Source organism: Haemorhous mexicanus, chromosome 4 (genome assembly GCF_027477595.1).
Source record: "Haemorhous mexicanus isolate bHaeMex1 chromosome 4, bHaeMex1.pri, whole genome shotgun sequence".
NCBI classification, from domain to species: domain Eukaryota; kingdom Metazoa; phylum Chordata; class Aves; order Passeriformes; family Fringillidae; genus Haemorhous; species Haemorhous mexicanus.
The window spans coordinates 28177834-28199076 of NC_082344.1; the positions used below are offsets into that span (position 1 = coordinate 28177834).

Consider the following 21243-nt stretch of genomic DNA (forward strand, 5'->3'; position numbering starts at 1 on the left):
CTAAGCTCTCCCAAAGTTGCTCAAGAATCTTCAGAATTAGATAGCTAAATTACATTATTGGAATGCATAAAATTTAACACTTAGAAAATAGAGAGACGTTAAAGTGCATTGTTGATTCTAAATAATATTCATTCATTCAGCACCAAGATATATTTAGTTATAAATAATGGGTTTCTTTAGTACATCTACTGGAGCTCGACAAACTGAAGTTTGCAGTAGACATGGACCACCAAACCCAGCAGAACTTGTAATTTTCTTGACAAAACTGCTTCTGACCTTCTGCTGCAGCTCATCAGTTTTTTCCTTCAATGCCTCTTGCGCCTTTGAGAGCTGATTTTCCTTCTCTGAAACACTTCCTTTCAGCTCCACAATCTTCTCCTGATGCTGTCCAAGAGATTCACGAGTACATCTCAACTCCTCCTGCATCTCCGAGTTCTTTGGACACAATTAATGTACATGAACACATTAACAGCCGAACCACACTTCCAAAATCTAAGAAATCTACTAGAGCTGTACTCCTGTGGGAAGAGAGCTACTTCTATTACCTTGCTAATTGTCTCCTGTAGCATTTCCCTTAGCTGGTCTCTCTCATTCTGGAGATTTTCCAGTTGCATTTTAAAATCATCATCATCATAATCTCTTTCTGTCTGGATGCTGACTTCCTGGGAGTCATGTGGCTTTGGAATAACATCTGTTCTCTCCATTTTTTCAGATTCCCCTTGATATTCACTGGCCTTTGCTTCCTCCATTACATGCAATTTCTGCTGTGCCTGGCTCAGCTCTTCTCTCAGAAGAAATAACTCTTGCTCCATAGATTGTCCTTGAATCTGTGGAATCTATTTTGTAAGAGATTCAAATAAACACATTCAGGATGCAGCTTTAGGAAAAAATTTCTCTGACACACCTTTGACAGGTTGATTATGTACAACAATCAGAGGTACTGCTATAAAAGCACACACTGAAGTGTCATCAGTACATCCAATTACAAGAAATGTTTTGTGCAATATCCCTTTCTGATGCAGTAAAAATTAAGTTTTACCTATGCTTTAAAAGAGCCAATCCACCCTTTTCAGATGAGCCTTTTTTAGCTTCATCTACTTAATTATAGAACATTCCTTTGCCGGTCAGTACAGATCATTACTATCCTGTATCAAATTAATATTCTATTTATAGTCATTCTCCTATATATATATATATATGTACCTTTATTTATGTAAATATGTGTGGCCTATATCTCAAGTAAACCATAATAAACTTGGAGTTAATGAGGTGCAGTCAAGTACCATGACCCTTTTCTGCAGTGTGTTTTGCAATTATTTCACTTAAGTGGAAGTTTTAATAAGCAAGCTTCCCATTGCAGCTTTAGCATAATTACCAAAGTTCCTTCCCCAAACTCCTCCTTTCTCAAAAGCAAACTGTCCAGCTTCTCCTGCAATGAACGGTTCTCTTGTGTAAGGAAAATGATTTGTTCCTTTTGCACCTGAAGCTGATCACTTTCTCTACAGCTATTCCTTTCTGATTTTTCCTCAGCAAGCTGATCTTTCTCTGATGTGATGATTTTCATTTCTTCTGTCATTTCTGTGATCTATTAAAAAAATATACAACAAAATCATTCTCATCAATTTAGTATAAAATTAAATGCCAAAGTTTTGTTTGATTCATTCTCCTACAGTATTCATAACAGGCTTCTGTGATATGCTGGGATCTGAGTTGCCATTGACAATCGTGGGTTACGCTTCTCATTGGGACTGTTACAGATCATGAAATTTCTTATTTTAAACATAAATCAGCCTCATTTATACACTTAAGTAACCCTCATCTCCCCTTCCATTTCCCATCCAATGCCACCACTCAAATCCACAACCATGGGGCACTCAAGTAAAGCAAAAGTTAATTTGACTGTGCAATACACCTTGAAGCTCTACAGAAACAGCAGTAGCTGGTTAAGACTTGGATTAGGCCTCTTCCTGCCCACTTACTATCAAGAGCCCAGCAAGTTTTTAAGGACACGCAGAAGAGACTAGAAACAGATTAAATGGGCTTGTTTTAATTATTGCATAAAGTTTTACCTGTATTTGGAGTTCTTTAATGGTTTTCCCTAGTGCCTCTTCAACACTCAGAATCTGAAATTCTTTTTCAGAAATACTTTTTTCCAACTTCTTGACAGTTTTCTGGGATTCCTTCAGAGAATTTTGTGTATTTCTCAGATCTTCATGTGCCAAGATGTTCTTTAGAATACAAGAGAGAAAATCCACAAAGAAAACACATGTATTTTGTAATATTAGTAAGCATTCCTTGATTAAAAACAACCACACCAACTCCCACTCCTATATTCTCTTAAGTATTTTAATATAGTTTAAAAGTCCTTCTCCTACCATTGAAACAGTGTCCTTTATATCCTCTCTGAGTTGCTCTGTCTCAGCTTGCAGAACCTTCTCTTTTTGCTTCAGGTTATCTCTTTCCTGGGTTAGAATTTTTATTTCTTCCTGACATTCTGTAAGCTGCTGCAAGGCTGCCTGGACCTCCAAATCTTTGGTCTCCAGTCTCACTTGACTAATCCTTTCTTCCTCTTTTAATTGTTCCAGTTCGTTTAACTTCTGCTGAGTCTGAACAAGATTTTCTCTTAGCTCAAGAAGTTGGTTTTGCTCTGCTTCTTTCTCTTCCAGTTCTTTCATTTTGCTAGAGAGCTTTAGTTTGCAAAGGAAAAGGACAGACACTTTGATTGTAATGCACAAATCCATCATATGTATGTGTTCTCACACATTCTTTTACGAGCTTAGAAAGTAAGAAAGGTCATGATGTCTCTGTAGGTCACTGCTTATACTCTTGCTCACAATAAATAAGCATTTGTTTATGGAACCTTCCTGTGATGGTTCCTTAGCAGCAAAAGTCTTACTAAAACATACACATCAAATTGTAGCATAGCTTAGGAATTACCAAAACCATAGCTGGAATATGACAGCCAGAGCAGTGCCCAAAGCTTTGTCAAAAATATGTATGCTTCACTTCCCTTTCTTTAAAAATTTTCTATATTAATTTTTCATTCTAGCCAAATGGCCAATTTCTGTTGCTATCCTCTCTGGTTTGAATGAACTTACATTCTAAAAGGTCTCCAGTTCCCAATGAGGAAACTTTGTTTCTATGCTTTTATACAGAGTAGCTGAGAGCAGCATTGATAGAAAAAAATTACATAATAAAGGTATTCCATAAGAATGGAAAAAGAATAATTAAAAGCTCAATTACAAGAGATTCTAGAGCAATTGTATTTCTCTTTCTACAAAAAGAATCCATTGAGCTGACTAAGCCTTTAATACACTCCTGGCACAGAGTAAGTAATACCCACTCATGCCCAAGGAAGCCAGCGATCACATCATTTATACCTTTCAGAGTATTTATCCAAAAATGTTTTTCATAATTTTTTTTAACACTATGAATTAATTCCTCAAGTCTCATATGCGAAAAGGAGCAAGCTGACACTGACCTCTAATTTCACTTCATCCAAAATTGTTTTAGACTCTTGTGCTTCTTTAGATAGGCATTCTATTTGGAGCTTCATTTGTTCATTGGTTTCTGATGCAGCTATGTATTTCTGTTCAATTTCTTCATGGAGCTGTTTAAGTGCTACATATTCCTCATCAGACTTTGTATATTTCAGTTGTAAATCTGTGAGATTGTCTTTTGATTTTTCAATTTCTTCAGACATATGTTTAAGTCTCCTTTCATTATCAGCTACTTCAGAAAGCAGCTTTTCATTTTCCAATTTTAATAAGTGTAACTCCTCACATTTTTCAAGAATCTGCCAACAGAAAAACAATATTAATATACAGTGGTTTCTAAATCACTGTTTGTCAGAACTACATAATAAAAACCAGGTGCATGTGAAGCTGTAGAAAATTAAGTACAGGCAAACATACACAATACATTGGGTTTTGCTCTGTTGGGAGGGAACTGTCCAGCAAACAAACAGTCTTTAAAAGAGAAGGATTCCCAAGTCATGAAATCTCTCTTCTAACTTAGATGTTCTTCAATACTTCCTATTCCCTATGTTTGAGCTAAGACTGGACTCCTAACTGGAATTTTTACATTTATCAATACTTTCTTGATGATACTGATGCCTTGGACTGGCTACCTAAGACAGAGGCAAGACAGAGTTAGAGAATGAAGTAGCTATTTATTAAAGGCCTTTGAAGGCTACAGCTTGGGCAGTGCAAAAGCCTGGCAGAGGCTACACCCAAGATGGACAACAGTCACAAGTTTTCTCAGACAGATAGAAGTTTGGTCTCTCAACATCAGAGGTTAATTGTCCAACTATAGCTTCAGGTAAAAGTCACATTCCCCCAGTTTTCTTTTTCCCCTTCCTGATTCACTTTTGTTTATATTTTCCTGGGCTTGAGGTAAATGGTGTGACCTTGGTTCCCAGGCTCAGGAGGATTGTTCAGTCTGACCAAAATGTGAAGAAAGCTAACAAGTTTCATATAGAGTTCAGAGTTGTACACTAATGCAGTACAGAATCTGAAAAATATAAGCACTAAGACCTTACGGCATCAATACAGAGATGAAGCTGTTCATATCTAATTACATTTTGTTGATTAGTGGAAGTAGACCCTTGGAAGATTTGGAACATTTTGCAAAGCATTAATGAGCTTGTAGATTACTTGCCCTGAATCATTTTCACTGTACATACTTAGTAGCAAGTGGTTTTAAAATAAAGAAAGCTAAGAAGTGTTTGCACACAAACCCTTTAAAACCTTTACAGCATACTGAGTCTACTAAGCCCTTATCTGCTAGGAACTAAACAAGTTTCCTAACAAGTTTTCCAGAATTTGCAAGCTACATCTCTAACTTCTCAAGCAGAATTTCTGCTAAGAGATCTTGACATTTTCTCTTTGCTCAGTTACACAAAAAAAAATCAGTTCTAAAATAGTGCCCAGGATCAAACACCATTCTATTTATACATTCAGTTGTCAGTGGTGACCACAGCAAATAGACATGCAAAGGTTGGACTAGAAAATAATGCATAATTATAGTAGTCAGTGACTAAACATATTAAACTAAACAAATTTTTCCTCAGTAAAATATTAAATATCTGAGAAGGAACACTTTAACAAACTTAACTGTAAAATCCCAAGTGGACTCATGACAACTTTTGGCTTTAAAGCTTCATATTTAGTAGGCCTCCATTAGTACATTACCAGTGAAGATCAATACAAAACCAAGAAAAAAAGGTTATATTTTTTTTTACCTCTTTCTTTTGCATCTCAACTGTATTTGGTAGTGACTGAAATTCTGATAGCTCATTTACTTGTTTCTGTAGAAGCACATTCTCTTTCAAAGCATTTTCTAGTTCTCCTTTTAAGTCAGCTGCCTTTTTTTCCAGCTCCACATGAGAAAGCAAATCTAGAAAATGAAGTTTAAACTAATAAGCAAATGCAGGACAAAAAAGCATATTTTAAATGAAGCAAAGATTTATAATGCATTCTGGATGTCATTGTTGTAATTCCCAAAAAGTACGTTTTACTGTTGCCAACAATTAAAAGACTAAGCTCCTGGTTGGAACTCTGTCAGCACTTCTTAGGTTGATATACAGTTTATTTTAGATTCTCTCCAACAACCTTCATTAACTTGACTGTGCAAAATGCAAAATATTTTGCAAGCTGCAATTTTCCAGAATGTTCAAGGAAGTTCTCAAGTAGTTACTCCATGCCAGCAATACCAGATATTCTGGTTGCTTTATACTGACCACAGTCTCCATATATTGAGGAAGACAAGAGCCAAAGCCTTGCCTATCCTCCCACCATTATATGGAAAAGGGAGGAGAAAGGGAGCAGGGAAAAGGCACCACCTGGAACAGTACCTTTTGGAACTTTACCCTCCATCAGTGAGGTTAGTCTTGTGTTTTCTTGAAATAAAGATTGCAGCTCTCTCTGCAAGTCAGCTTGCATTTTTCGGTAACTCGCTTTTCCTGCTTCTATTTGCCTTTGATATAACTGGACATCCTTTTGCATTTGGTTGTGGTTATTTAAGAGCTCTTTCTTCAAGAAAACAATACAACACGCAAGTCACACACAGAGTAAAAGTCTATGTACTTGACATTTAAATAATGCAGCTGGTACATTTTCTGTTGTCACTTTGACTAGCTTTGACCTTGATAAATATGGCAGACTAATGCACAATTTAACAACTGCATTCCTGTCAGAGTCCTCTAACAAAACATGCCTCAGAGTTCAGGGCCATCACTGCTGCTACTACTTTGTCTTTACTCTTGGAAAGCTCAATGTAAGTTCCATCCCACTTCTGAGTCCACATCTCTTATTCTCCTTTGTTCTCTGGTAAAATTAGGTCTGAAGTCTTATGTCCTAATAATGCACTAAAGACTGCTTCTTTGATCTCTCTCTCCCTCCTGGTAAACCTAAAACTAACCACCCACTCCTATGGAAAAAGCCTTTACTTTCTTTTTTATCTCTTTCCTAAAGATCCATTTTTCACAACTGGTATAATGAAAGTATTACTTAGAGTATTTGGAGAAAGCTAATGATGAGTGTTCCACCACACTGATGGTCTCCTTCACAAGCCTGGAAGCAGACAGGCCCTTAACAGCATTTGGTGCAGCTATAAATGCAGTTCAACAAGTACTTGCCATCTCCTCTTTCAACTCCAAGTTTTCACTTCTGAGAAAAGCAGATTCCTTTTTGGCATCCAAGGCTATGGCTTCACTGTCTAAGAGGGATTTATTCAGCTGCTGAATTTCTTCAGTTAGTTTATCACAGTCTCCCTGAAAAAGACAACACTCAAAGAAGCAAAACCAATAGAGCCATAATAAAGCAAATGTGTTCATTTTAACGCGGTTAATATGTAAATGCAGGCTTAGAAAACTCAGTAAGTTTACTCTAAGAGGAAGAGTAGCAGGTTGGTTGAGAGACGGGATAAACAGCAGCATTTCTCATAGCTTGACTTCCCCAGACTACTGCAGCATGATATGTAGTAATTAACATTTTAAACTTTGGAAAACAAAATTTCCCAAGACCTGTAGGGAAGCATATGTTCATCATACCAAGGCTTTAGCTAAATTTAATCCACCTCAGAAAAACAAAGTAATCTCTCAACCCAGTAGAAAACTCAAGTTTACCAGTGCAAAAGATGTCTCCCTTTTTTCCACTTCTGCTTTTTGTAGTTCTTCCACACGATTCTGTAATATTTTTATTTTGTTCTCTTTCTCTTTCAGCTGTTCCAGTTTGGAATTTATTTCTGCCTAAAAGTTGGAGGGGAAAAAGCAGGAAAGAAGATTGGAGTGTTCAATTTGGTTTTTCAGGTCAGAATTTATCAAAACCTACACAGAAAGCATTCATGGTTCTAAGATATATCCTTCTCATAGCTGCTAAGATTAACCCGAGCACAATGATGTCTTAGCTTGGCCTCAGCAGATATGGAATTTCAGGCTTAACAAACCAAGCACATTTCATACAAGTCTTACTACCTGTAAATTCATGGAGAAGCTCACCTCAAGTTCCGCATTGTAAACTTCAGCATTTGAAACTAGATTCTTTAAGTTGGTAATTTCATGCATTAGTTGAATCTGTGGAGCAAATTAAAGCAAAATTGCAGAGGATGTTAGAAAGCACCCACTCCAGTAGCTTTAGTTGCCAACACCCTGAAAACAAGCCAGGTCTACCTTGTGTTCTCTTTTTTATTAGTACATACATCTACTTAAACAGCTACAAAGAAGATGCTACATATTTTTTTCAAAATGGATATGTGAGATGCAAAGCTCTGTGTTTTAGCTCCCCAGTAATTAGAAAGGATTCAAGTACCATTTAATCTGCAGTAGTTTGACAAGCAAGAGCAATGTGATCAAAGCAATTAATGCAGAAATTGTACAGATACAACACTTCAAATTCCAGTCATGTTAAGCAGCTTTTTATGACACAGTGCAGATATTTATGATTTAATCTATTCACTGACAGGAACGAGAAGGTACCAAAACGGAACTAAAACAAGCCATGAACATTCAGTGGCATTCTCTGAAAGAAGTCACAAGTAGAAGACCAGATAGGAGCTTTTTCCATTTCTTTCTTTTGGTCTTTGTTAGAGTAGTTTTACAATAAGCACTCATCTACAAGTACTTATGTATAGTCACAAGCAAAGGTAAGAAAATGCCATCTGCAAATTTATTATTAGTGAACAGCTTTAAAACAAGCACCCTCCTGTAAGTATTGCTATGTAGTTTATCTATATAAACTGATAGATTTAATCTAATGTATTTGGTGATGTATGTGACCTTTCAGTATTGCTGTAAGTAATCTACTACATGGGTATCAATAAATGCTTACATTTTATGGCCTGTCTTCAGATATCTGCAAACAAATAATTTAAAAAGCAATTTTTGCAATGGAAGCTACTTTAGATATTACATCTGTTATTAGATACCCAAAAACTTTGCAGGGAAAACTAACTTAGGATTTGTTAAACGTTAGCTAAGGAAGATAGCACATTCAGTCCAGCATATAAACAGTCTTCTAAATGCAAGCTAATCTTAAATGAATCTTAAATGCAAGCTAAATGGTAATATTTTATAGAGCTAATTTCTTGAAGATCCATAAATCTCTGTAGGGAATGCAATGCAAATAAGCAGTGACACTGTTAAATTGTAACCTGAAATAAAAATGCAAAAGGATGCAACAAACATCAACATTAGTGTCATGATCAGAAGATATTACACAGACAAATGTGCACAAGTAATGTCCAGCAAAGGTATCAGGAAAGAAATGGAACAATACATTCATGTCTCAAGACCTCAAGTTACTGTTTTTGTTTGTTTCTTTTTGCCATAACTTATTTCACAGTCCAGCCTTTAGGCAGGTAGAAGCTCATACAGGTAGTAAGTATTTTAGACTATAGAATCAGAGCATAAACATTTGGATAAACAAGGAACATCTCCAGTAACCACACAAAGAGTGAAGAGTGAAAGTCAGCATTTCCTATATTCTAAGTCATCCAGTAGATAACTTCATATTTTTTGTGACTTCCTGGCACAAAACACAATGTTTTGATTTTACTATTACTATTCTTACTATTATTTTAAAACAATTTCATGACGAAGCTAAATAATGCGTTAAAAGTTAATGATCATGTAGTTCATGGATTACTAAAATGAGCTATCTTGGAATGTAAGACAAGATGTTTCACACAAGAAACACAGGAAATTTGGTATAGCAACCATACTTGAACTTCAAAACAGTTCTATAATGTATTTAAACAGCAAAACAACTGCCACTCATTTCTAGAGTGAAATTCAGATCACACATTTATAAAAATAACATATAGATACTTATATACACATAAATACACGTTTAACCAGGCTTCAGTATGCAACTCTAAAAATCTGTCTGAATTCCACACTCCAAGTAAATCCAGTTTAAATCCTGGGTTCATTCATTCTGTTGCTGAATGCAGCTTATAACACCATCTGTTTGTGAATCAACTTACAAGGCTATGTACACTGAATAAACTCCAGAAAGCATTTGGGCATAGAGAATTCATATCTCTCTATTTCAAAGCACCTTACCTCATGATCTTTTTGCGTTTGCTTTTCCAGTGCTTCAAATTCATTTATTTCTGTTTTTTCCTTCAGTCTCTCTTTCAGTTCATTTATTTCTGACTTCAACTGCTCATTTTCCAGCACTAGATTATCAAAGTTAGCTTGCAGGATGTTGATCTCGTTTACAGCAGTATTCTGAAGGAGTGGCACAAGAAACTTTAGAAGCTGTTGCTGCAATATCAGCCTTATTTCTATAAAATTCAGAACAGACCTACCTTTTCTAGTTCTAATGCTTCACAGAGTTGCACAGATTCTTTAAAGTCTTTCTGGGTGTAGAAAAAGAAATGCCGTCAGTTAGCAGATCTACAAGATCAAGCAAGTGGAGTATTATATTCCTTGTTGCTAGTCTTTTCACACAGCTAATCCTGTTTAGAGACCAAAATTGACTGGGTCATTTGCGACAAACCCAGAGAAGCACAGAACCATACCACAGCTTCACAGAGATTCCAAGAGACTTTCTAACCAGTTTCAATAATTCTGCAGACACAGAACACTGGTGTTCTACAGAAGAGTAAGGCTGATCTTACTGAGAAGCATGTTATGCATTTGTGCAGTATCAGAAAGTCAAAACAGATTATGATGTTACCCAATTCATGTTAGGACCAGCAATCCATTCTTCTTCTGAAATTTGATCAGGAACCATCGGGCAATGGCTGTCATACCCAGAATTCTCTAAGGTAGCTGAAAAGAAAGGTGTATTACCAAAAGTACCAGTAGATTTTAAACTGAGTATCAAAAATTCTCATAAAATAATTTTACCACATTGGAAACAATCATTCAATGGCAAAAACACAGCACACTGAATAAGACTTCTGACTCTCAGGATGTTATCTTATGAAAGGGAACACCACTGAAGTCCAAACCCTATACTTATGTTGACCATCTTATCATGAAGTCTAAATCAAATCCAGAATATATGCTTAAGTACAGACTAGGAAAAGTTTGAGTATCAAGGAAAGAACCACTCAACAATAACCTGCAAGATGTAAGGAAAAAAAGCAACTCACTCCCATACAGAAAAAAAAAGCCCAGAACAATCCACCTACAAGCAAATACATGTTTGACAGGAGAGGTAAATAAGGATCTAAGATGCAATTCAGCAACAATACTGCCAAACTGTCCTCTTGTCTTCAGTTCAATTTTCTTAGAAAATTTCTTCTCCAATTTTCAGTTCACTCCTTATGAATCCTTGAATTTCTCTGTCTCAATCTGATCTTTGAGTAATGATTCAGGGATTTTACACCCACACACCTCTCCATTTTTGGGAGGACAACATGGGTTGAAATGGATAGTCTGTGTTAAAGAACACTTTCCCAAAAAACTAGGGGGTTGGGAAGGCTGCTTGCCAAGTGTTCGTAGACCCTGCCCTTTACCTCACAGCTCTCCCCTTTAGTTTAAAGAATTAAAAGCTCAATATCAAGGGAAGTTGGGGTAGTAGAAGCACTTTTCATTGAAAAGTGTACAACAACACTTGGAGTCTTGTTAATTTGTGCTGTCGAAGGATCAACTTATTCCCTTTGGGAAATGTAATGCAATGCTTGCAAAGTTATTTATTGGGAACACCACAGAATATGAAATAGAATGGTCTGGGTTGGAAAGGACCTCAAAGACCATCTAGTTACTTACAATCTTCCACATCTGGTACTGCTGGCAGAGACACCTTGATTTTTTTTGTTTCAGTCGGCATTGGATTTTCAAAGTCTTCAAGAAAGCCCACATTTGCCTGGTTTGTTTTACAAGCAGCCCAAGTAAGTCTTCTTTTGTTTTTCCTGACCTTTAAAAAAGTATTTACAGAAAAAGGGATAAAACCAAACCACTAGGCAGAAAGTACATGTTGCCTCAGCCTAGCTCTGTATCAGCACCTGTATCACCAGTTAATTAGACAGTATTTTGCAGTTTGCTCAAAATCAGTTGGAAAGCAAAAAAGTCCCTGCAGTCTGTTCAGCACAAAGCAACATTGAATTAACAGAATTTAAAAGTTAGCCCTTTAAAAATATGAAAAAAGGTGAAAATTGCCCATCATACTTACTCTTCATTATCAATATAAAGCTATGTATGTAATGTTACCTTTTGCAAAGTATTTCAGAGTTATCAGGTAAGATCTGAACAGGTGCTTACTTTAACATTCTCTTTTGATGCAAAGGAAGCAGAAGTCACCAGCATCTCAGTTAAGTTTCGTATTCTGTCCTCCTGTACTTTTTGAAGGGAATTTTTTTCTTCCAACAGCTGGGCCAGTTGGTCCTTTTCCATTGCATGAATCTGAGTTTTTGAAGACACCTTCCAGAAAGGGAATAGTAATCACAGTGACATTTTAAGAGCAGAAACAACTCCTACAGTAGATACACAATTACTGATACTTAAAAACAACTACACACATATACTCCTTTAAGTCTGGAAGAGAAATCTTTAATCCTTAAGACTGAAAATGACAGTTTAGTCTACATTTTGACTGCAAATTTAGTATTTACAAGTGGTCAAAATTCCCAGAAATGATCCAGCCTCAGATTTCTCTAGGTATAAAAAGAGCATTCTCCTAAATATAACTCACTACTGCTATCACAGAAGATACAAAACATACTCCCAAGTTCATGTTGCAAATTCATTATCATCTAAAATATGAAATAATTTTTCTAAAAATTTTCTCTAATGATATTTATAATTTGAAATAAAAAACGTACATTCTTTGATTTAATGCACTAGAACAGTTCGTTCAGCATTGTTATTTTCCTGTGCCTTATGTTTTATTATCTGTGGTCTAACAAGACTTGCAAGATTCTTCCACAGCTCTGAGAAGGAAAAACATCAGAGCTACATTGTTGGGTGAGAAGTTACTATTGTTCATTTTCTAAATGCAACTTCCACCTATACATGAGCTAAATTTTGCCAGTGATATTCATGCAGTTGCAACTTCCTGCAACTCAAAGTGAAGTTAGACATCAGTAAGGGAGGAAATAATATGAAAGTGTCTTTAACAGACATTCAAGCACTTCTTAGATTAATTAATTATGTGAATTGTTTCTTTTGATCAGTTAAAGTGTGCTATAAGGCATCACAAATTTCTATTTGTTAATTATGTTAACCTACTAATTAGGTGTAACCAATTAACAATTCTGTCAGTTGATCTCATTCAGCCTTAGCCTGCACACAGAAGTTGACTGTCATTAGTTGTTCTAGACTATTCATTACCTATCTAATTTTTATTCTCTCAATAAAAATGGCAAATACCACTTTAAAGAGTTCACCTACCCCTCCAAATTTAACTGCTTTTGGTTTAAAACAGCTGGTGTCCAAATAGCTATCAGTACTAAGGATTGATTTATTTGAGTTTATTACATACTTCCTCCAGCTGCTTTTTCAAATCCAGAATTTCTTTGCGGTATCTCTTCAGGAGGGCATCATCATCAAGAACTTCATTGACTTTTGGTGTATTCTTCATTCCTTTGGCTGTATTGGCAAACTGGAAAAACAGTCTTTCATGGGTAATAGTTAAAGAACAAATATCTAAAAAGACTTATTTTGTCCCAAATTTCCCAACAGAATTAAAGGGAGAGTTTATCAGATGAAGAGCAACATATAATAGGACAAAAATATTTGAAATAGCTTATTTTTAATGTATGCTAAGCTTTGAAAAGGTGAAGTTTTCCTTTCTTGAAAATAATACCTAAAACATGAAGCATAACATTTAAGTAAGAGTATCCCAAGTTATTTTTTATTTAATAAAAAGCTCAAAAGATCATCAAAAAGGGAGACAATCCTACCTAAGGAATATATACTTTTTATTAACAGTTCAATTCCTGTAGTGCCTAACATCTTGTGGTAGCAAAGACTTCTCTAACTAGGTTTGGAAAAGGCAAATGAGATAACAGTGGTTATCTCCTGCCTGCAAAGTGAGAGGATCTTTGTTCCAACTTCCAAAAAGCTCTAGGTAGACAACCTAGCACAAGAGGATTAGGAAAAGATGCTGTGTACAAAAAAAGTATTTCAAATTCTGACTTTACAGAAGCCCTTCAGAAGATCCAAGTCATTAAAGATCCAGCAGATTACATTTCCACTCATCAAACCTGTCTACAATAACTAGTGCTAGAGAAGAGGTGAGAAGTTTTACCTGAAGAGTGCTCAATGTCTCATCAAAAGAAACAGGAGTAATTGTACAAATAATAACTGTTTTAGCATTTCCTCCAAGGGAGTTCTGCAGAATTCGAGTCAGCTTGCTGTCTCTGTAATTTATGAAGCTAATAAAAAAGAGGAAACAACAACAAAAAAAGTCAATTTCTGCCTAAACATGGCAAATAGGTTTTGTGAAACAGTTACCTCCATAAGATTATTAGGAAAGGTTTTTAATCTCTTAGTTTAGCAATGCCTAATCTTATAACAGGTGTACAAACAATTGCTTACCCAGAAGGGTCATCACAAAGTTTTTTGATAACTTGACTCAGAATGAACAAGCTCCGATTTATATTGCAGCCTTCTTTCAGTCGAACACCTAGGTAACACACATTTTATTATTACTATTTTAAATTTATAACAATACTAAGATACATTTTCAACCTGTCAAGCTTTTGTGCTATGTTATGCTCAGAGGAATAGATTGTCCAAGAGTTAACTTTAAGTGCCACAATGCACTACTGACCCAGTAGCAAGCAGTACCCAATCCTTTAAGATAGCCAAAATGAAGTGAAATACAACCGTAATCAAAAATAAACATTTAGAACCTTTACATAGTAAGCATCTGAGGCCATGAGAACTATAATTTTGCTTCCTGTTTAAATTTTGCAAGTGCCCACATTTACACATATAAAAAACCTGTCTTAGATACAAGTTTTAGGTTAGCGACTCTTTGTAAGAGAGATTATTACTTGTGTCCCTCTCAGATCACTTTTTTCTGATGAAGGCACTTTTGTGCAGCTCCATGCTGTCACTGTTAACAGATGAGCTTCCTCTGAACTAATGAGTGAGCCTCTATTGCCTCTTGACCTTGACACACAAGGTCCCTAAAAAGCTTCTTGTGATTTTGTTATTACAGGTGCATATTCACTGAGTCATACCCATCGTATTAGTTCAGTGCAGGACTGTTGCTGGGCCTGCAATTCTAGAAAAGGCCTATTACTACTTAATTGTTTGCACTTCACTGCATTTACATGAGTACATCCTGTCTTACCAAGGGGAAAAGGCCTTATTTATAAACAAAAAATAACACAATAGCACAAAGATCAAATAATTTCCTTTCTCTCATAGTTTCTCATAGGGGTTAATTAACAGAAGTTGTTGTCATGGAGCCTTATTTAACACTCACCTTCAGATCCTGTTTGACTAGCTCTTTCACTGCCTGCCAGATCTACCAAGTTCTGCAAATACGTTAAATATGTCACAGGTTAGTTCTGAGGCAATTTACTTTAAGTCCTCATAATTCTAAATATCTGCTAAGAACTTAATAAACTAAAATTAAGGTTCAAAAAAAAAAAAGTAAGGGTCTGTCATTACTGAAATTAATGCATAGCTACTACACACAACAAATACTTTCAAAGGTACATGAGGGTGTGGAGTAAGTTTGTATGAACTCTATTATTCCACTCCAAATAGTGTTTCAAACTCGCAGTACAACAACCTCTACCCTCAGTCACAAAAAGATAAACAATTTCTCAAAACAGAAGTGTTAACTACTAATTAACTTCTAATCCAGCTGTAGGAATCTTTCCTGGGAAAGAGCCTAGGTGAGATGATCTAGTGTCCAGTCCTGAGCTGGCTCTATGTGTCTCCTTGCCTATGGAGATAAGGAAAATAAATGAACTACCAGAGGAAAAGCCTCACTCTCAATCTGGTTAAAAGCCAACTAGAACATTATGGCATCCCATAATGAGCAAGTAGCCCTCACTTTAATTCATTTTTGCTTCAGAGGAGTAAAATCCTGTACTAACTCCACCAAACAGCAACAGACCAAGAGGGCTAAAACCCCTCTCCCCTCACCCTTTTTACCTGTGGTTACTCTAAAGTCAGTTGGAACTGAGATGGGGCAGAAGGGGGTGGAGCAGCAAGAGTGGATACCCCAAGTTATGGTAAGCACAAAAAGTAGGTATTAGTTAGTTGAGATACTGCATGAGCAGTGTTTACACTCAGACCCCAGAGCTTTTTCACATGAAGCCAGAACAGAAAGCTCTCTTCACAATGCATGTGATTAACTTAATGCTATTTCCAATCCTGAGTAAGAGTGCTCATGAGATTTTAGCAGGATAAAATAGTTTCACACTGGTTCCATTTCTGCAGTTGTTTCAGATAATTTTCTGAGAATCAAGAAAAGGCTGTAGAAAAGGCTTCTGAAACCTTAACATTTCCCTAGAGATGTCCAGTGATACTCTCCCCAGTTTGCAGTATTTCATATACCAGTAATCCACAAAGAGATGCTAAGAGGGATTATTTCTGAAAAACAATGAATCTTTTGGCCATTGCAAATGTAGGCCATATGTTCTTTGAACAGCAACTCAATTTGAGGATAAGGGAAGTCTTAAGGTAACCATTTTACAGGTCATTTCACTGGACTTGTCAGGGGTCAGAAACAATTGTAGGGAAGATTTATTTTACAAAATGCAAGAGCACTCTGACATATGACCTCCTAGGAGCATAAGGGATTACCACTACCCAATCCAGCATGAGTAATTCTCATGTAGAACTCCCTCTGGTGGGAACATCTGCTCTAGATAATGCCACAGGAGTCTCCCTCTATACTTAAGCAAAATCTGTCAGAGTTAATGATGAAGAGCTCTTGTAAGTCGTTATGCAGTACCATTAGTCTTTCAAACAAGCAGTAACAGCAAATTCTCTAGTTAACCTGTACTCCAAGAAGATATTAAATAGACATTTACCAAGTGGGAAACCATGATTGCTCCATCACAGTTTGCATTTGCAGCGTCACTTCGTTCTCTGCTTTCAATGATCTACAAAGGCAATGAAGTGCATTGAAGATTTTCTTTCTTTGAAAGCAATAAAACCACTCCCAGTAATGAAACAGTTTTTACCATTCTGAAGATAGTGTGAGAACGGCTGCTGTGTTCATTCATTTTTGTTTCTCCATAATGGCGATTTTCTGTCAAAAAGCAACGTTAGAATACTTCTGCTTAGAATCTGATAAACAGATAAAAAGCACAATTTTAAAATTCTCCGAAAAACTTTGGTTTGTGAATACAAAGCCAAAGGGATACCCCATGGTTCTAAATATACCTGATTAACCAACACTTTTTTAAGCTATCAGCTGACATTGTCTAAATACTTACTTTCTCCTTTTCTAATACATTCCATAACTTCTTCTGGGGCAACCACCACTTCTTCAATCAGATCTTCTACATATGTATTCCTCTACAGAATAAACACAGGAATAAATTTTACTGAACTCCCCAAGCACACGTCAATACATAAAGTAAACATTACCAGCAATTATTGTGGTATTCATTCAACAGCTGAATGTCTTTTTACTCTAAACACAAGGGATGGGTAAAGTTTAGACTTTGACAATTTTGGTCAAAGGCAATTGTTGCCTAAAGGCACAAGGATCAAACAATAGATTTAGAAAGTTTCCTAAAAACAGAAGGGCTGTGTGAAATATCCTTCTTGACATTTTCTGAGGGAATTTAGGAGTATATTTCTCAGTAACTCTTATAAGGACATAGTTAAACAACTGATAAGTTTCCCTTCTTCCTATGTTCCAAAACCATGACCATTTAAGGGAACCAAAGGAAAAAACAACCCAAAACCCAAACCAACAATTTTTATTTCCTACCAAACCTTACATTATAAAGAAACTAAAGATGATGTTAATACAGATTTCTTTTTCTATAGTAATCATCTTACTGAATAGTTCTAGTCCCATGGTTATTCTATGATCACAGCAGTATACCACTAGCTAGACGATACAAAGATGATATTAAAGTAACTCTGCATATCTGTCAGAAACTTGAGAAACACATAGAGCTTAACTAAACAATTCTTGAGGTTTTACTGTCAAAGTTAAATAAAATATACCATCCTGGAAACCTTGAGGATTAAGTCTACTTTTATAAAGATTTACAAAGATGAATTAGCAATAGCAAACCCAAAGTCACTATTGTTATTCTACTACATCAAGTGTCCTGCTAATGCTGAAGATACAATTACACAGTTTGTCCCAGAAAAGTTTTCCACTGGGTGCTTCTGAAGGCTTCTTCTCCCAACTTCTTTTACTCCAAGCAGATACAGTACTTAATATATAACATCCACTTACATTAACATCCTCACGAATTCCCAGAGGCTTCTTTTTCCTATTATCACAAAGCAAATCGGTAATTGTTTCATTGTAGATTTCCATGTATGAAACCCTTAGCAGGAATTCTCTATCTGGAATCTAATGTTGAAAGGGAAAAAAAAAAATCAAACAAATAACAGCTAACTGATGGACATGTTTTAATACAAATATTCTTAAATTGGAGACAAAAGTTTGGATATTGTTCCACAGATTTCTTTCCCTTCATCCTTGCTGTACATTAGCATAAAACAATACAGAATAATTTTTCTTCTATCCCACCTCTTTCCAGCTGCATTAATGGTATACCACTTCTAAGGTTATTACATTAAGATAACTGCCCAACAGAAGCATAGGGAAATGGCATTTAAATAGGAGAGCTAACTCATTTCCTCCTGCTTAGGCTCTTTACTCTCTGTGTACCTTGTCTTCTCTCTTGGCCTGCTTGGATTTACTTTGCTGCTGCTGCTTTTACCCCTGCCTCCTTGGTAAAGAATGTTGGGATGAGGAAAGGCCACTCAATGGACTCCAGAAAAATTTTCTTGTCTTTAGTTACTTTAATAAACCCTCCAAGAGTACTCTGCACCTCCTTAAAGGAGCAGTGACCATTTCATTTCACTGGTAACAACTACCTGAAACCCTCTAGGCAGAAGCAAGCACTCTGTAAATCGTGTTTTGGAAATCACTGTTTTAATGTACACTTTCTCCTTACTTTTATTAATATTGAGCAATTAGCAATTCTTTTGTAAGCCTGAAATAAGTAAATATAGCGTCATATTCTTCCCACTGAAAAAAAATAAATCTTTAATTGTTTATTTTTTAGACCTTTAAAGTGGCAGAATAAACACAAAGCTTTGCATTATCTTATCTACCACATTAATAAGTGAGTACCTATTTTCATTTTTAATCAGTTTAACATACTTGGAAGATTAAGGTTTTCTACTCAAAGTTAATTTTTTGACTCCCCATGTCTCAAAACCCTCTTTAGTTTTGTTCTGATTTGATTTTAACTAATAGAGTCCCATTAGCTTTTTCTTTGAAAACAAAAGATCAGCCTGGCTCATCTTTGCCAGGCTGGCAAAGTAACTGCAACATTTAGTCCAATATAAGTTAATTTCCTTCATAAGCCTCTTGATACTAAAACTAATTTTTATGTAACCATCACAAATATTACTAGTCCTTTCAGCCACTTCAATTTAATAGAATTGCTCACCTCACAAATAATTTTGAACACATGTTGAATTGCCTTAGGGATAATGCCCACGGAATCTTCATTCCCCATCATTGTGTAAGTCTTCCCTGAAGCAGTCTGTCCATAAGCAAAAATTGTGCCTAGAAAGATAGTTAAGTTTTACCAACTATCTCTGAAGTACATTCCAAAAGTTTTTAAAACTGTTTTAAAACTTACCATTATAGCCTCGCACAGCTGACTGTATAATTGGAAGAGCTACACCATCATACAGCTGCTGAGTGTTGTCACTTGAGTGAAAGACACGATCTTAAAACAAAAACAAAAAGCATGTGAATCCACTCTATTGCAAGTCAAAACAAGCTATCATTCAGTATTGCAGACTTCAAATCCAGTAAGTTTGCATAATCATCTCCAGGTGAACTCCAATATAAATATCACTGTACCACCACTAATGCAAGCTTTTAAAATATAGTTTTAAAATAAATATTAAACACAAAATAAAGAAAGATACAATGAACAGATGATAGACAAGTAAAAAAAAAAAACCCTAAGAATGATGAACATAGTTAAATAGTCACCCCATTTAATCCTAAAAGGTTTTGGCTAATTTATCTACAAGGATGGTAAGCCTGACAAGACAGGTTAATTGTTAAACTTCTAGCCTGGTGCATGCTTTTACTGAATCTGTATTTTGGGAAAACTATGTGTAGTGGCTCACATGAACAAGTTGAGTGAATCAGTAAGAAAAGACTCAAAGGGAGCCAGTTAGTTATGAGGACCCCACATTCACACTAGTCACTTTTGGGACTGTGTTCTCCCATACCCTTTTCCCTAAATGCTCTGGACTAGCCCTTGTTTAGTCCATTTGTAATTGGATTTCTGATCAATAAAATGTGTTCCCAAGCCACTACGGCATGAACCAGAACAGAGAAAGTAAGGTTCATCAGGAAGCTGAGCTCAAACACACATCCCAGACCGGCCTGCATCAGAAATCCTGTGTGCCCCAATGATCCTCCTTGGGAATTACGAAGCTGGGAAGGTTGGGGAACATTTCAAGAAGCTCAGGGCATTCACCACAGTCGACACGTTCAAGAGAACAGTAGCAAAGTTCCGCGTAAGCATCTAAGTAAAGCAATTGCTTTCACATTCTTACCGTAACTAAATGTTTTGGTACCACTCACGTCGGAAACAGTATTATTCTCACTTCTCCAGTGCAGGGACACTTTATCTGAGGCATTTTCTCTAGAAGAAAAGACACTGTGTTACCTTTACTGGGCGAGGACTCTGCTCCCAAAACGTGGACCCCTTACCGCGACGCCCTCTCCCCGGCTCCCGCAGCCCCTCGCTCCGCATCGCTCCGTCCGCCTCCCCGCCCCAGCTGCGGAGCACGGCGGCACCCAGGGCTGCGGAGGGAGCTTCTCCTGCCGCCAGCCCGGCGGCTCACCTGCTGATGAGTGGCCGCACTCGCACGCACACCGTGACGGCGCCCTCGTCCGCCATGTCCGCCCGGGACAGGAGCAGCGGGACCGGGACAAGGGACGGGAGCAGCAGGACGGGGACAAGGGACTGGGCCAGGAACGCCCTCCCCAACCGCCGCCGAAGTTTGAACTGCGCTCGCAGCCGCTCCCTATTGGTCCGCGAGGGACGCACGCCGTGCGTGGAGCGCACCACTCGCACGAGCTGGCGGGGAGGTGTGTGGGGGGGGCGGCCGAGGGAAGCGTGGTCAGGAGTAGACGGGTGAGCAGCCCCGAGCTCTCCCGCGACACCTTCCCCCCCACGTCTGCCGGCCGCGCCCGGATGGCAGCGGCCGGGGAACCCAACGCTGTCCCCACAGCCGCATCTGCCGGTCTATTAAACAGCCCCAGGCAGGGTGACTGCGCCGTCCCCCTGGACAGGCGTTCCAAGGCTCAGAGCCCTTTCCATTAAGGATTTTTTCCCAATATGCTATGTGAACCTTTCCTGGTGCAACCTTTTGTCGTTTGTGACTGGGGGAAAGAGGCCAACCCCCACCCGGCCACACCCTGCCGTCAGGCACTTGTATACACGGAGGAGGTCTCCCCGAACCTCCTCTCTTCCAGGCTAACAGCCCCAGCTGCCTCTGCCGCTCCTCACAGGACTCGTGCTCCAGACCCTTCCCCAGCTCCGCTGCCCTTCTGTGGATGCGCTCGAGCATCTCCATGTCTCTTGGAG

The 21243-nt window shown here is 37.4% G+C and overlaps 1 protein-coding gene and 2 long non-coding RNA genes across 3 annotated transcripts in view; 2 read left to right on the plus strand and 1 right to left on the minus strand.

Moving 5' to 3' along the window:
- The window catches only part of CENPE (centromere protein E), a 43120-nt gene extending 22463 nt beyond the window's left edge, over positions 1–20657 (minus strand). The window contains exons 1-28 of the mRNA XM_059844203.1: positions 20498–20657; positions 20207–20295; positions 19270–19359; positions 19075–19193; positions 17844–17963; positions 16861–16942; positions 16606–16673; positions 16453–16524; positions 14889–14940; positions 13991–14078; positions 13701–13827; positions 12933–13052; positions 11714–11872; positions 11222–11369; positions 10182–10276; positions 9811–9861; positions 9563–9730; positions 7499–7573; positions 7127–7249; positions 6638–6772; positions 5855–6032; positions 5243–5397; positions 3482–3796; positions 2376–2687; positions 2070–2228; positions 1376–1585; positions 546–836; positions 277–435 (exon numbers count right to left, since the gene is read on the minus strand). Coding sequence (XP_059700186.1) covers positions 277–435; positions 546–836; positions 1376–1585; positions 2070–2228; positions 2376–2687; positions 3482–3796; positions 5243–5397; positions 5855–6032; positions 6638–6772; positions 7127–7249; positions 7499–7573; positions 9563–9730; positions 9811–9861; positions 10182–10276; positions 11222–11369; positions 11714–11872; positions 12933–13052; positions 13701–13827; positions 13991–14078; positions 14889–14940; positions 16453–16524; positions 16606–16673; positions 16861–16942; positions 17844–17963; positions 19075–19193; positions 19270–19359; positions 20207–20295; positions 20498–20553 — 3816 coding nt within the window. The 5' untranslated portion in view covers positions 20554–20657. The remainder of the gene's footprint in view (positions 1–276; positions 436–545; positions 837–1375; positions 1586–2069; positions 2229–2375; positions 2688–3481; positions 3797–5242; positions 5398–5854; positions 6033–6637; positions 6773–7126; positions 7250–7498; positions 7574–9562; positions 9731–9810; positions 9862–10181; positions 10277–11221; positions 11370–11713; positions 11873–12932; positions 13053–13700; positions 13828–13990; positions 14079–14888; positions 14941–16452; positions 16525–16605; positions 16674–16860; positions 16943–17843; positions 17964–19074; positions 19194–19269; positions 19360–20206; positions 20296–20497) is intronic.
- LOC132326254 (uncharacterized) lies at positions 7225–8253 on the plus strand. Its single transcript, XR_009486179.1, has 2 exons — positions 7225–7309; positions 7962–8253. It is a non-coding gene; the product is annotated as an uncharacterized LOC132326254 (long non-coding RNA).
- The window catches only part of LOC132326255 (uncharacterized), a 105426-nt gene continuing 95445 nt past the window's right edge, over positions 11263–21243 (plus strand). Inside the window, exon 1 of the long non-coding RNA XR_009486180.1 lies at positions 11263–11343. This is a non-coding gene — a long non-coding RNA (uncharacterized LOC132326255). The remainder of the gene's footprint in view (positions 11344–21243) is intronic.